We start from the raw sequence: 15,842 nt of genomic DNA, 5'->3' as shown, positions 1-15,842 counted from the left end.
AAAGCTCTTGAGTGTGTAGTGTTTAACAAAATGTCCAACTATTCCTTGAAGTACAAATTTTGTGATGGTTGTTTAAGTGACTATGCTATATGTAGTTATGTCAGATGTATTTATTTTATTTATTGCTCCATCAGTGTGCTTTTTATATTTGGGTGCCAGATATCGAAGGTGCTTTTTGACCTGCTCTGTTTCTGAAACCTGTGATCAGTATTTCACTGCACACGGTTGACGACGTTCAAGCCTTTTGCGGCAATTTGCAAAAATGACAAGGCCATAAGTAAAAAAGAAAAATCAATAACAAAATAGTAGTTTTAGTCAAAACCGGCAACTTCAGCAGCTACATTTCTAAAGTGAAAAGAAGTTTACATTTTCTGCTTTTTACAGTAAGACTTCTGAGATTGGAAACTTTTTTTGTCAGAATGCTTCCTCTCTCCCTCTCTCGTGTCTGTGTCGTGTTCGTCTCGTCGCGCCGAGCCCGCTACGAAGGGCTTTGCTCTCTGTTTTGCTCCCATTTTGTCAAGAAGAATTTATATTCTGCTGTTATAATCTGCTCCTCTCCTTTTTTTAGTTTTTTGTCTCACTGTCTTTGGTTTCCTCATAGTGTCTCTCATCCAGTCTTGTCCTCTTTGCTGTTCATCTCCTCCTGCCTTGCTGCTGCTCCCTCCCAAACACAAAGGCCTTTCTTAAATGTCGTGCCTCTCTCTCTCCATTGAGTATTTCGCTCCTTCCAAACCTATGCTGGAAGCCTTGGCTGCTCTGTCCTGCTTTCTTTAGGTCGCCCATCTCTTGATACTGCTGTGTGTGTGTGTGTGTGTGTGTGTGTGTGTGTGTGTGTGTGTGTGTGTGTGTGTGTGTGTGTCCAGACAAACCTTTTTAAGATCCAGTGGCCATCTCATCTGTAGAAAATGAAGTGGGAAGAGGATTTGAACCAGATGATAAAGTGAAATTAAAAGCCATGCTTAAAGAATCAGTTCACCCAAATTCCAAAGAAACAGAACTGCTAGCCATGCAGAAGTACATGTGGACCTCACGGGGACACCAAAGTCAGTAGGACTGAAATGTCAACCTCATGGTGGCACTAGAGGAAAAGTCAGGGGATCAACAACGTCATTAGGATTCATCGTCTGGGGAACATGAATGTCTGTACAAAACATCGTGTCTTTCTAGAAACAGTTTCCCTTTCACTCCGGATACATTTTTTTTTTTGTTGTTAAGGTCAGCGGCCATGTCAGCACCACGGGGAAACAGACAGCTCCTCAATGCTTATTTTCACTTTGACGTTAGAGCGCTATCCATGGTTCTGATAGCTTTCTCTCTGACATCTCTACTTTCCCCAATAAAATAGTAACTTTATAAGAAAAAATTCTGGACTGCTCAGAAGTGAAGATGGTGCTATTTTGGAAGGGGAACACAAATGTTCAAAAGAGATTGAAAGGTCCAAGGCCCTCTTCTAGCAAACATTTTTAAAGCCTTTATCCGGGGTGTAGATGGCCGTTTTGTGCCGCTGTGCGTGGGTTGCTGCCCATCTATAGTTATTGTTAAGATTTCTAGATGAAATGGTCATTTAAGTAAAGGTTTTTTAAGTTGTTAAATTTTAAATTGTTGTGCTTTTTTTCTACCTAGTAGAAATCTAGTTGTTTTACCAATAGTTTTTTTCCCAAAAAATTGACAAAAAACACCCAAATTCAATGAAAGTAGTGAACTGATTATTTATTTAACTTGTGAAGATCGTTGCTGCGAACCATCCACGTTACTTTTTTTGGAAAATTAGTTAGAAAAAAAAAACAAATTTCTGATGTAGAAAGTTTTTGGAAATGGGTCAAATTTGACCCGAAGACAACAGGAGGGTTAAAATGGACTGTTGTCATAACGACCTTACGCCATCGCGTCTGTAGAAAGTAGATCCAGTTAAAACTGATAAGAATGAGGTCTGGGTAGTTGTTTCTGTTAGGACACATTGGTTCTGAAATGTAATTCATGTTAACCAAACTCCATTCACCTTTTATTAAAATAAGGTGTAAAACTACCTGCATGGCAGTGGTTATATCTGGTAGTAGTTAGTCTAAATAAATAAAGTTTTCTTTGATTTGGGTGAACAGACCCTTTAAAACCTTTAATCAAAGGAACTCTTTCTGCTACGGTGTAAAAATGCATTAAGTAATTTGAAAAATGAAAACATGTACAGTAACATGTCATACGTATGGGTTGTTTAATCATACAAAAAAGTCAGATAACACAAAAGTACAGGATACTGTATCATGATCTTTAGTCAGTTTGATGACGATATTTAGTGTCTATGAGATGTTCTGTTGTTATATTTCTTTCTCCGGAAAGTAACTTTGTGCAGTAAACAACCTCTTACATGCAGATATTTCTTTTTATCACACATTTTGACCAAAATGCAACCATTTCAACATCTGGTTTCCTGATGTTTGATGCTTTATCTCCGTCCGTCTGCTCGCCTGCATCGCCCTCCTCCACCCTGAACAAACTGAAAACGAAATCCTGCATGTTTGTTACTGAAGTCCTCCTGTCCTGTCTGTGCTTTTCAACCATTTCGGTGTCTTCGCTGTTCCTCTGCACAGGGGGGACACAGATTCCCGGGTCAAAGGTGAATGTATCATTCTTGTGCATTGTCAGATATTTGTTGTGAACAGGTGTTCATTATACTGAGTTCTAAGTTGTTGTGAAAGGGCATGCTAGTGGTGAGATAACTGTATGTACTACCCAGTGTTATCCAGCAGGGGTAGTCAAATCTGCATTTGGGAAGTTGTGACTTTTCAGATGTGAAAACCTCTGCTGTCAAACGAGACGTGAAGGGGTGTGTAGAAACTATTACCTGTCATGCATATGATTTATTTTAATAAGAAAAGGCTCAAGTGAATGCAGTGTGAAGGTGGATTCCTCTGGTGTCTCTGTATTGAATAAAGAGTTCCATTTGAACAGCTGAGGGCCTTTTCTTCATTATGTTTAAATATGGCTGCATTCACTTACACGAGCAGAGGGAACCATTTATTCTAAATTAAACAAGACCGGCTCCTTTGAGTTACACAGGGACTGTCATGGAGTCTTGTTTTGTAGTTTGCAGTAACTTTCTCATTGCTCCCGCCTTGGCGTTCGTGTTTGTTTTGAGGCCGTTGGTAGAAAAAATTGTTTAAATAAAGTAAACGTCGTGCCTATTCATGTAGTTGCAGGTGCAGAACCAAAAAATTGTTACAATAACATTTTGAACAGATTTAGTTTCAGCCCCAAATTTGGGCGGAAACGTTGTGTGCCTGAATCTCCACCATTAAATATTTTATCAGAACATCTCACTGTCGTGCAGACTTTACCTTATTTAAACATTTGACATGAAATGTCTCCAAGATTTAGGATTCTTTAGACATCAGTGGTGGTTCCGGCCCAATCCAACCACAGGGACCAAGAGGGTCAGCTGGTATTTGCGAGGGGCCAGTTATATTAAAGCAAGAATAATTTACTTTCACTGAACAGTGGCTACAACTGGAGAGCTTCAGTTTTATTGCGCATGAATCCAACTTCTAATGGGTGAGGGGAAGATTAGGTTATTTTGACTTTCAAAAGTCTCACTTTTAGTTATTTATTTAAATTTAAATCCCTCTCATAAACATCAACGTTCAACATTACATTTCCATTTTGTTTGTCCCTAAAGGGTAATTACTGTTGCAGCATGGAGTGCACCGTTAAACAACGGGGGGTTGGTGTTCTTATCCACTGGACCAAATTTAACAGCACACAGAACCAGAGAGTAAGAAGATCAGTCTGAAGCTGCAGAAACTTCACCTTCATCAACCTGAAGAGAAACAGGTTCACACGGAATCAGGTTTGAACAGAATCAGGTTCACATGGAATCACGTTCACACAGAAACACGTTCACACTGAATCCTGTTCACACTGAATCACGTTCACACAGAAACACGTTCACACTGAATCCCGTTCACATGGAATCCCGTTCACATGGAATCACGTTCACACAGAAACACGTTCACACTGAATCCCGTTCCCACTGAATCCCGTTCACATGGAATCACGTTCACATGGAATCACGTTCACGCAGAATCACGTTCAAACTGAATCACGTTCACGCTGAATCCCGCACACGCTGAATCCCGTTCACATGGAATCCCGTTCACATGGAATCACGTTCACATGGAATCACGTTCACGCTGAATCATGTTTAGGCTGAATAACTCTTGGAATCCTAAGAGCTTAGCTGTTAGAGACATGATTTCCAAATCCCTCTTGTGCATTTTCTTTTTCCTTCCTGTCAACCCTCAACGTGCAGAGAAGCAGTGACACAGTCTTAATTCTTCTTAGGAGAGAATGGAGAAATCCTCTGAAGGTTGTTTTTTTCCTTCTGTTACCCCTTAAATACCCTTTCACCAAGCACATAATCCACATCGTGAATAGGAAAGGTAGCATCGGCTCAAATAAGCAAAAAAGCTTAAAATAAGAAAATTTAAATGGAGGGAACAACCAATTAAAACCCTATAGAGACATTCGGCTATAGTAGACTGTGTTTGTGGTTGTTGATACCAAAGGTGTAATCTGAAGCTACTAGCTGTGGGTAAAATTCGAGTAAACAGACTCAACTGGATGGAACTTCTCTTTCTTCTTTGTTCTGCACTCCCATAGCACTGCATTTATTTATCTATCCGTTAATTAACCCTAGACCTGTTGTGAAGCTCGTAAAATGTGGATCCAGCTTGAATTTGCACCTCAGTTGAAAAAGGAAGATAACCCAACACGGAAGAGAGCTCAGCCGGAAGAGAAACTGATCCACAGGGTTTGAGTTCTAATCGGTTGCTGTTTGTGTTTTTATTTTGTTAGCCCACCGAGATGTCTCTTATTGTGAAAAGCCTCTCTGCCGCTCTGATACATTTCAGCTGGGATATGAGTTACTCAGTCAACAGACTGAAACTCGTTAAGCTCATTCAAGACAGGCTCGTCATAATGAGAGAAAACTGAGGGTTGACCGAAGGGAAACCAAAACAAACGGCAAAAGAGAGATAATTGAACTCCCAACCTTCTGGCAGCGAAACTGTTCCTCTACAGAGTGACCTCTCAAGACACTGATAGTTGATTTCCAACTCACGGTCCAAATTCAAAGGTCGGCTCCACATTTATTAGAGTTCATAGCAGGTTTGACGGGTGTATTGAAGGGTTTTTGATTGGCTCTCCTCTGTTCAAGATTTTTATGCCTTTGATTTGAACCAGTCTTAGCTTTTCCATAAAGGGTTTTAATGGATTATCTGCATGACCAAGGTGTATTACAGTAAGTGGCCACAGAAGGAAAAAACCTTGTACAAGAAGGTTTGAACCCAAAACCTTCTGACTAAGGAACTGCTGAGTTCTCTAGACTTTGACAGGTTATTATTACAGTGAAGAATCGGACTTAGTCAGTTGGTCACCGTTAACGTGTTTCAGTGTGTTAACTTTGTTAACTTTGTTTGCAGGATGATTAAGTTGAAGTTTCAGCTTCACTGATCTTCTTAGTCTGTCTGGTTCCTTGTGTCACTTCACTTCGAAGATGGTCCAGTGGATAAGGACACCGGTCCTCCCAATACTGAGACGCACGTTCGAACCCCACCCAAGGTATGCCACTCAGGAGGGCTTGGGATGAAGTATGCATACGTGGTTTCACTTGTGGGATCAAACACCATCGACTAAAAATTTCCATCGCTGGGTTCGCATAAGCCTTTTGTTGAGATTTTGGATTGATTTCAACTTGCGTATTTCTGAATTTACAACGTCATCAAGGAGGAGGAAACAGCCCACGTGAGTCCAGGTGGTTGAGCTAGCTAACTTAGCTAGCTTGACAGGCATTCACCTTTTAATATTCTTTATGCTTTTGTTTTTTTAGCCTTGTGTTTTAGTGTGCAGGCTGTTCCACTGACTCAGGTGAGCGTGGAGCTACATCTGCATATTGACAGTAAATCTGCCCAATTAAGGCTTTTAATCATTAATCATTCTCCATGCTCTCAGTTAAAACTGGATAACCTTACAACTTTCACTTTAATATTAAATGGATTCAAGTGTTTATGAAGTGAGTGGAAAAACCATTTGAAAGTACAGAATAAAATGATCTATACTGTTATTTGTTAAGTACCAGAATTCTTCTTCAACACTGCAATGGTAAATAAAAAGATTTGCTCTCTCTCCCTTCCAGTGGAGAGAAAATGATGCAGTGGCACATAAAACACCTTAGTAGGGTTAAAAATTGGTTGAAGACACATACTATACATATTTAGATTTTAGCCACAAACTTTAAATCTGTTTCCAGACAGATACAAATCACTTCCTCTTACAGTTTTTTCCAGTTCTATATGAGTCTGGTGTGTCATCCTACTTCCTGTGCAGGCCGGGCAGGAAATACCTCACAACATGGTTTAGGCCTAGTTCAGCTCCATACGTGATGACAGAAATACAAAAAAGCCTGTTCAAATAATTTTCCAGAGTCAGTCTGTTTCATGTTAACACCTATTAGCTATTAACATTAATTTTACGCCAAGGAAGATATATCAAATATGACAAAATGGCTTCCTCTAAACTTAAATGTGAAAATGTGAAAATGTGAAAATCAACACAGACTGATGTTTAAAAACTAAAACCATGAAATACAATGTGTATTATATATAAAATGCACACTTTCTTTTTCATTTCAACATACATTCAGTACAGAAAAATACTTTCCACATCACAAGTGGGCAGCGTGACGGTCTAGTACCGAAACCAAAGCCTACCATCAAATTCATTCAACTTCTTACAAGTTAGACAGTGTGCAGGGGTTTCTTTGCAACATACATAACATGTTAACTATCTGTTGTCTTATTCTCTATCTCTGACACAGACTCAACTGTATTTATAAAAAATGTAATCTACTTGCATTTAAGACATTTAGTGCTTCCTTTTTGCTTTCTATCTTGATTCCAGCCACAGAGAAAATTAGCTTCTGCCAGGAAAATAAAATTCAAATGCATTTTTTTTGCCACAGATCGGTCTCTCCTAGACAGATAAGCTCAGGGTTTTCCCCTTTTTAAAGGCCCTGAAGTTAAATGAAGAGCCGGCAGACTTGGACATGAGAAGAAACAGGAAGGGGTCGAGACAGGCATGGAGGCAGCACAAACACACCGCCACTTTAAAGTGCATGTACAAACTCTCGGTTCTATCCACAAACAGCTGCACGTAATGGAGGAAGTGCAGGACTCCAGCGGGGGCAAAACACACGAGGAAGATGACAAACACCAGCGAGCTGGCCTTGATGTACATCGCCCAGTCTTGGTGCGATCGCTTCAGTTCGTGCACGATTCGGGCGTAGCACACAACCGTGACCACCAGCGGCAGCAGGAGGCCGAAGACGGTCAGAAACAGGTTGTAGTAGAGCAGAAACATGTCTGTCTCAGAGGAAAGAGGCAAGACGTCGTGGCAGGTGATGCGGTCCACCTCGGGGATCCAATAGCTCTGCTGGACCAGGAGCTCCGGGATGACGGCGGCACCGAACATCCCCCATACCACCACGCTGACCCAGGCGGTGAACATCCTCTTGGGGAGACCTTTGTACATGAATGGGTGCGCCACAGCCAGGTAGCGCTTGATGCTGATGCAGGCCAGCGTCTGGGCTGAGCAGTAGAGGTTGCCATAGAAACAGGCCGTGACCACCCGGCAGGCAGCCTCTCCGAGCACCCAGTGGTTTCCATGGAAATGGTAGTGAGCTTTGAAGAAGAGGGATAGGAGGAGAAAGAGGTCGGAGACAGCCAGGCTGCAGTAGAGGATGGCGGAGGACACTTTTCGGATTTTAGAGGCCAGCGTGCACAAGATGGCGATGTTGGCCGGGATCCCCACGGCAACAACCAACATGTAAATAACGGGGATGACCCGTGTGCTCAGGGCGCCGCGGAGGTACCCGACTGTGCTGTTGCTTAGAGACTGCAGAGCTGGAGGGGACTGGGATGAAATGGGAGCTTGTGTCCCATTTGGAACAATAAAGGACTTGGTCTGAATAACGCGGCCTCCTAAAAATGTTCTGGGCACAACAACCCAATCGTCCGAGCTGTTGCTCTGCACTTGGCTTCTCCCTTTCTCTGTAACAAAATACAAGAAGTCATGAGTTAATAATAGTGGTATTCATTAGAATCATTACACTCCAACGTGTTTAAACCAAAATACATTTTCAATGTTTTGTGTCCAGTGGTGGAATACAACTAAGTACATTTTCTAGTATCCTAGTACTCAGTATCTCCCAATTAACAGGGACAAAGCAGGGGGGGGGGGCTTCTTGGGCTCCAGCCCTGAATGTTTTCTCAAAACCCCCTAATCTTTGAAGGTTTAAAATAACTGTGTGTGTAACTCTCTGTCATTTCCTCTTTAGTCACTCTGACTGGATGGAAAATCAGCTGAGCAACAGTTCCATTACTGGGGAAATGTGGCCTTCTTTTTAAGACTATTTGCAGTTTGAGCCAAATTCCTACCCTACACGTGTTATGTAACTTGCAAAATACTGACATATTTTAGGTGGCAGGAGTGAAAATGTGTCACCCTACTATCTATCATGTTTTTGCCAAATTGTGTATGTGATCATGCACGCGCCCCCACCCTCCTCTACGCAGTTACTGTACCTGTAGCCAAGGAGGACACTGGGGATTAAAACATGATGGACTCTTTAGAAGAGGTCATCATCTTCACTCGAGTTTGTGCACAGGAAAGTCACTGGACGACACAATCTTGTGAACGTAGTCGCACTGAGAAACACACAGAGTTGTGTGGAGGTGACAGTCCTAATTAGCTTTTTAGCAACTCATTTGGTGACGGTTTATATGTAAGAGATGTTCATTAATATAAAAAAGTGACGCACTTAAGCTTAAACTATTAAATGGGATTAATGTGTTGGTTATTTCCTTGGTTAATCATTCTGTGTTTGAAATGTTCGAGAATAGCTCAACCGTTAACCCTCATGTTGTCATTGGGTCAAATTTCACACGTTTTCAAAGTTGTTTTTTATATCTGAAATAAATAAAGGAAGTCAAAATAAAGGGGGAAAAATGTTGAAAAAAAGAGGGTAAAATCAATGAAAAAAAAAATACAATACCAAAAAATACAAAAACGTTATAAAAAACTTTGTAAAAAGCAACAAAAACGTTGAGATAAAAGAAAGATAACACAAGGGTTAAATAAAAAATCACAGTAATGAGTTGTGTGTGACCACAAACCAAAGATGGCACCAATAATCTTTTATTGCAAACCATATGGTGTCGTCATGACTGACAGTGGGACAGTGACGACAGCCACCGCCATGCAAATCATGGTATTGAGAGAGTGTTTACTTAAAGTATGAAAACTACAGCTGTAATAATCCTTCTACATTAATGTGTTTGTAACTTTTCTGCTGAAGATGTTTAACCCTTGTGTTGTCTTCCCATCAACCATGAAAACCCCCTGTTTTGGTCACTTTTTAACATTATTATTGCTTTTTCCAACATTTTTGTCACTTGTAGGGAAAGTCATAGAGTTCAATGTAGTGAGTGCTTTATTTGATATTTTTAATGTACTGCTTATTTCATCAGCTATTTTTTTTGTGACAAAAAAATTGTTAACTAAAATTTGACCCAAGGACAACATGAGGGTTGAGGCTGTGCTAATTATAACTCATTTACAGTCTGTGGGGTTGAATCTACAGCAGTGCATCATGTTCTGTAAGACCATCTTATGTTTGTAGCTGTCGTGTGAGAACCACGTATCCCAGAAAACAGCCCTGTTTTTGGCTTTGTGTAGATGCATTTTCCAGCTAATCCAAAATGGTTTTTAACCCTCATGTGGTCAAATTTGACCCGTTTGTCAGTTTTGATTTTTTATCACAAAAACTGGGCCTTCGAAATGAGCGCTGAAAATGTCAGCATTAGAAACATCAAATAACGTTGAAAAAAACATTTAAAAAAGCACCTATAACATTGAAAAAGTGACAAAAGTAAAAAAAAAGCCATAATAGTGTTAAACCTTTTTTTCATGATTGATGGGAAGATAACACAAAGGTTAAATACTCTATCTAAGTTAAAAAGTGGGAGAATTTTCTCAACTCGTTCCTCCAGTTCATCACAAACATTCAACATCAACACATCTGCAGATACGTGGTTTCCACTGGACAGGTGTGGGAGGAAACACTGTAAAATTTAAAGGGACTAAAGCTGTCGGAGTAGAAGAAAGAAGTAGCAATAAATGGAAATACTCAAGTAAAATACAAGTACAAAACATGTACTTTAGTAAGAGTACTTGAGTAAATGTTCTTAGTAGCATTCCACCAATGCAGATTCCACATTTACTTAGAAATCAACTCAAAGATCATGTATTCACGCCAGTGAGAACAACAGTTAGCACCTCCACTTACAGTTGACAGTATCACTGCAAGAATCTAAGAGAGGGAAATCTTTCAGAAGGAGTTGATTGTGAAGTGAAATGCAATGCAGAATAGGAATGGTAAAAGGCTCATTGTTAAACTATCTTTGAGGACCATCTCTTACCTTCCTTTTGAAGGGTACCACTCAGGCTGACGACAAAAACCAGGCAGAAAAAAAGTACTTTCCCCATTTTCTTCTAATTGTTGAACAGCTCTCGAAAAATCACTTCTCTCAGGCTCACTGCGTGCTAAGCTTCACATTTCATCGCTGCTCTGTGTCACTTTTGTTTGCTGCTCCTCTGTTGGTGTACTCGAGTTACAACAACACCTCCCCGGGCCTACCACGGGGAATGTGGGTTGTCTTTGGTTTGTGTTTTAACATGCACACAGTGTGAACTTCCCAACTCGGTGTCTCTCTATAGCCCTGCTCTTTGTTCGATCAGATTAAAAGGTGTCAGTACTTTGTATGTGTATATTTGCCAGGGTACATGCCATGCAAAATTGCCCATTGGTTGTTTTTCTTTAAACTTTCATCCTAAAATGTTTTTACAAACCCATCTGTATCTACTTGTTCAGACACTTCATTGGAAACACATGGTGCTTGACTGCAAAACCAACCACAAAGTCCCTGTATGCTACGTACACAGTGTCATTTTTTGCTGCCAGGGATCTCCATAATATATAGGTAGAGTCCTTTTAAAGACATTTCTTTTTCCAAAAGTATTTCTGTTGAGCATTTCAAGAAGTTTTACACACAAGATACACAGAAAAAAACCACAAGGATTACATTAGAAATGAGAAAAAAAGAATGAAACACAAAGCCTCATCAGCTGACTGTAAAATAGAACAGAATAAAACCCATTTCCACAGAGTAGGTCAACTTAAGTCAAGCAATACCCAATTTCAAGAAAAATAGAGACATAAAGTTAAATGTCCTACGTGACGGATGAGAGAATAAAGGTATTTCAAGACGTTTGAATGCAGAAAGGTTACATATCTGTAAATGTATATAGACATGTGGCAATTTTGGAAACTCTGGGCAAGATTGTTTCTAAAGCCTGGAGCGATGTGGAGTGACGTAATATACGGAAAGGGGCCAGTGGGGGGGTAAGGAAACGTCTGTCCGAAGATGATAAGCCGGTCCAAACGTGTGCCCTTTTGCTCAGTCTTCAGTTCCTGTATTTTTGTATCATTTCAACATGCAGACAGGTCTTATTTTGGATCATAACCCCTTTTTAGAAAGACTTCCATTCAGCTGTCCACTTCACGTTTTCTGCTTTTTTTTCTTTTCTTAATCTTGTTTTTATAATTACAGAAAACTTGATGTGCTTGAATAGTGTTGCAGCCTTCAGGACAAACAGTTTCAAGTATCATTTGAAGTGTTTTATTTTCCAGGGACCGTTTTCACCAACACACTAGCCTCCAGCTGATCACAGATGTGACCTTTGACCTTGTTTTCATCTAATGTGTTTGTCAGATGTGGGAAGATGAGATGTTTTCATTTCCGACATCTGTTTGACACACCCCCCCCGCTGGGGACTTCATTGCATCATGAGGATGACTCAAACTGAGAACAGATAGATGCGTCTGCCTCCACACCATCAATACAAACAGAACCCAGGCCAGCCAGAGAGGGTTAGTTTACCATAAGATGCAGGAATAGTCCAGGAGTCATCCATGTGACACATACGTAATGTGTTACCAATTAAAGAGTTTGCCAGTAAATATTTTAACCCTTGCATTGTCTTCGCTTTCGAGACCCTCCCGCATCCGCAAATGCAAATTGACCCGTGACTTATTTGACTTATTTTGGGTGTTAAAAACAATTCTGAAATAACATTTTACTTCAGAATGTATTAACAAATATGCAATTTCAAACAATTGAGAAAACATACTGTATATGTTTAGGGAATGAAATCAAGTCTCTACTAGCACACTATGAAAAACGGAAGTGTGATTCGTTTTTTGTCATAAGGTTAAAATCCACTAATGGATCATTCGTATCTTGGAAAAAGTGGTCATATCCAGAATAATTCTCTGAATTGAGAGAGGAATACATGTTTATCACAGAAAATAAAGTAAGGCTGTTGATTTTCAGGAAGAAAAAAAAGTAAGCATTTTTCTTCTTGTAAAAATTTGAAATGGGTCAGTTTGACCTGAAAACCATCCGATGGTTAATGCATCATCGATTCATGAACATGAACACAAATGAAAGCAATGTTCTATTTTATTTGATTTTTCATATTAATACCGAACAAATCAACATACAGTAAAGGAAGACCCTAACCCCTGATCAATCTGATTTCATCTAAATGGTTGGGGGCCTGGGTGGCCGAGTGGTGGAGCATGTGTCCATATGTAGCAGCTCAGTCCTCGACGTTCCCCCTCTGTCTCTCCCCTTTTATGTCTCAGCTGTCACAGTTAAGGCCCAAGTACACACAAAAACAAATCCCTACGAAAAGGACCGAAATGGATGAGTTTGAGAAGCAGCAGATAGAATCGTGATCATTATATAATCCTGCCCTGACTTTCCAATATTATATTATTTCACAGTGTTAGGGTTAGGATTCATTAACTGTTAAATACACACATGTCACACATCTGTCAGACTCAGGCAGGATGCAACTGCTTCCTTCCTGTTCAACGCCTTTGATGGGAAGAAGGCACACCTGTTTTCTGTGTAGCTGTCATCGTATACAACAATTCTGCTTTCTGTTTCTCTTTTTCCAATACCACGCTCTACACTTTAACACAAGTTTCTTGTTTCTTAGAGAAACACATTGACGTGTGTAAGGAGAAACTGAGATAACTGAGAGAAGACATCTACCCTCCTGTTGTCCTTGTTTTTTTAACTGGGTTTTTATAACAACGTGGATGGTTTCGTACACTGCTCTTTACAAGTCAAAGTAATCATCAGTTCACAACTTTTAATTAGATGGGGGTGTTTTATTCAATGTTATAACATTGAAAGAAGAGTGTTGATAAAAGAGCGTTGAAAAAAGTGACAAATGTTGTAAAAAAAAACAAGAACAAAAAAACTCCAGAAAAGTGACAAAACGTCGGCTAAAATGACAAAAATGTCCGAAAGCGCTTCAAGAACGTGGTAAAAAAACCATTTGATTAAATTAAACAAAACACTGAGAAAAGAAAAACAACTCCTAACTATGAGTATGTCAGACCTACACATAGACTACAAGGCTGTGACCTACTACAGATAACTGTGTCTCTGTAATATTTCCTTAAATCTCTGACAAAGGTTTTTGATAAAACCCGATTTATGCTTTTTGAATTTGAATTGTGAAAAATAACTTCCAGTTTTCCCCACAAGAGGCCAACGTTACCCTTCATTGACTTATGCATTCCATCTCTTTTTGTACATTATAAGACGACAGCCTTTCAAAAATACAGTGGCCCCAGTATTTAGTTTGCCATGTGAAAAGTAATCTTCACTCCCTAAAGACCCATTTGTAATTACTGGTAATCCCAGATGGCTCAGATGGACGCTTTGGACGTTTTCCTGTCCTGTCTTTCCTGCTTTCCGCAGCCTTTCTATCAACACCATTTACCACTGTGGTGAATGTAGACCACATTTGAATGTCAAACGGTCTTCTTTTCTGACATCAGAATGATTTCAAAAGCAAACAGGGACACATCCTGCTCCAACTATCCTCTTTGACATGTACATGTTGCCGCTAAGGCCTTCTGTACGTTATAAATGCAGGAATTGTACTTGTAATGGGGTATTTCTACTCTATGGTGTTGTTACTGTCATTTCCCAAACAATACTTTGTGTTTAAATAAGTCTTTCATTAATGTCATGTCAATTTATCATGCAGGAAAGGATTAAAAGTATCACTGTTCATTGCTAGTAAAAAAGTAAAATGAGTAAAATGATACCAATAAACCCATAAAAACGACAGAGTATTTTACCTAAAACATTTATTGTAAAAAGAACCTAATAAGACCGTAAACATCCACAACGTGTGTGCGCATGTGTTTCTGTGTGTGCGTGCATGCATGTGTGTGCAAACACTAGTGGCACAAGTGGCAACATGACAACATGTCATGCCATCATCACTCTCCAGAACATAGCTCTGAGCCTGATCCCTGTCACACCAAACTGCTTTGGCAAAGGTGTGTTCCACGTGAGGGAAGGACATGTGAGGAGGAGTAGAAGGAGAATGTGAAGGATTTATTTGGGCAGGTGTGGTTCACGTTGCGGGGGAAGTACATTAGGTCAAGAAATCACTTGGCTCCCATAATTTACTCCAAGCTCTCTTGTGGTAAGTATGATTCATGTGTAGAAGGGGCACAATGTAGGAGTGTGTGTATGGAGAGGTCTTTCATCTCCTGGAGGAACATGATATTCTTTCCCGTTCCTTTCCTGTAGTGGTCACTTTTGACCAAAAATGTGACCAAGATGAAAAATTGCTCAAAATTACAGAAAGTAGTCACAATGACTTGTATGTGTTTAAATGCCTTTTGTGAAGGATATCATAAGGGGTTGAGGCAATCTGATGAAAAATGCCATATTTATGGTACAAGGAATGTGTAAATGTTTACTAAAAAAGTGTTACCATGTTAAATTACCGTTTAAACAAGCCTGAATCAGATTAAAAACTGGTTCCAGCAGGTTCCTGTTCTGCAGAAACACAGAACACATTAACACTTTAACGTCAGACAAAAAAACATTACATTAAACATACTACTTAGCATGTTTGACTGCAGGTTTCCTGCACTGCCAGCCTCATTTTGCTCTGACTGCACTCACGCAGATTTACAATATAATGCTGTCTCTTAGTAGTAACATTCTGGTCCGTGCATGATAAATGTGGAGACACGCTGTTGAAGAAGTAGTGTAAAAAGTGCAAACATTTTTAGTCGGGCCACAGTTTGCATATCTTTTTTCATAGGCTGTTTGATACCAGGCACTTCCCTCTGTCTAATAAACTAAAATACACAATGTTCCTCTTTCAGAAGAGTTTTTGTTCTGTCCTACACGCACACACACATGCAGACAGTAACGCATCTAACTGACTGCTGGTTTTTGGTTTTCACAGCTGTAGATTTAGATCTGAGTTTCCATTTGTGGGAGTATAGTCACAATTCCTCTCTCTCTCTCTCTCTTTCTCTCTTTCTCTCTCTCTCTCTCATGCCTTAAAGGAAATTAGACTGTATGTTTAGCCTACATTTTGTGGATTCAGGGATCTCTCTCTCTTTGTTCCTTGTGTTGTCCTCCTGAGTCAAAAACGATATAGATTTGACATTTTTGTCCCTTTTTCAAACTTTTTTTAAGTTTTCACTAACACCACCTAGTTTTACACCACTAGTTTTACTACTTGTTTGGAATCCATGTTCAATAACCCTCATTTAAATAGAATTATACCTAATATTTGAGTTAAAAAAGCAGAAATGAGGAATTATTTTGACTAATGGT

The 15,842-nt window shown here is 39.8% G+C and overlaps 1 protein-coding gene across 1 annotated transcript; it reads right to left on the bottom strand.

Annotated features, from left to right (window-relative positions):
- Positions 1 to 6,929: 6,929 nt before the first annotated feature.
- On the bottom strand, positions 6,930 to 10,782 carry LOC117959169 (proteinase-activated receptor 3). Its single transcript, XM_034896157.1, has 2 exons — positions 10,530 to 10,782; positions 6,930 to 8,099 (listed from the first exon to the last, which is right to left on the bottom strand). Exons 1-2 carry the CDS (start codon positions 10,594 to 10,596, stop codon positions 7,024 to 7,026), a joined length of 1,143 nt encoding a protein of 380 aa, XP_034752048.1. The 5' UTR covers positions 10,597 to 10,782; the 3' UTR covers positions 6,930 to 7,023.
- Positions 10,783 to 15,842: the final 5,060 nt, after the last annotated feature.

This window comes from Etheostoma cragini, chromosome 16 (genome assembly GCF_013103735.1).
Source record: "Etheostoma cragini isolate CJK2018 chromosome 16, CSU_Ecrag_1.0, whole genome shotgun sequence".
NCBI classification, from domain to species: Eukaryota; Metazoa; Chordata; class Actinopteri; order Perciformes; family Percidae; genus Etheostoma; species Etheostoma cragini.
The sequence above is the reverse complement of the archived record's forward strand: the minus strand, read 5'-3'. Positions and strand labels throughout refer to the sequence as shown.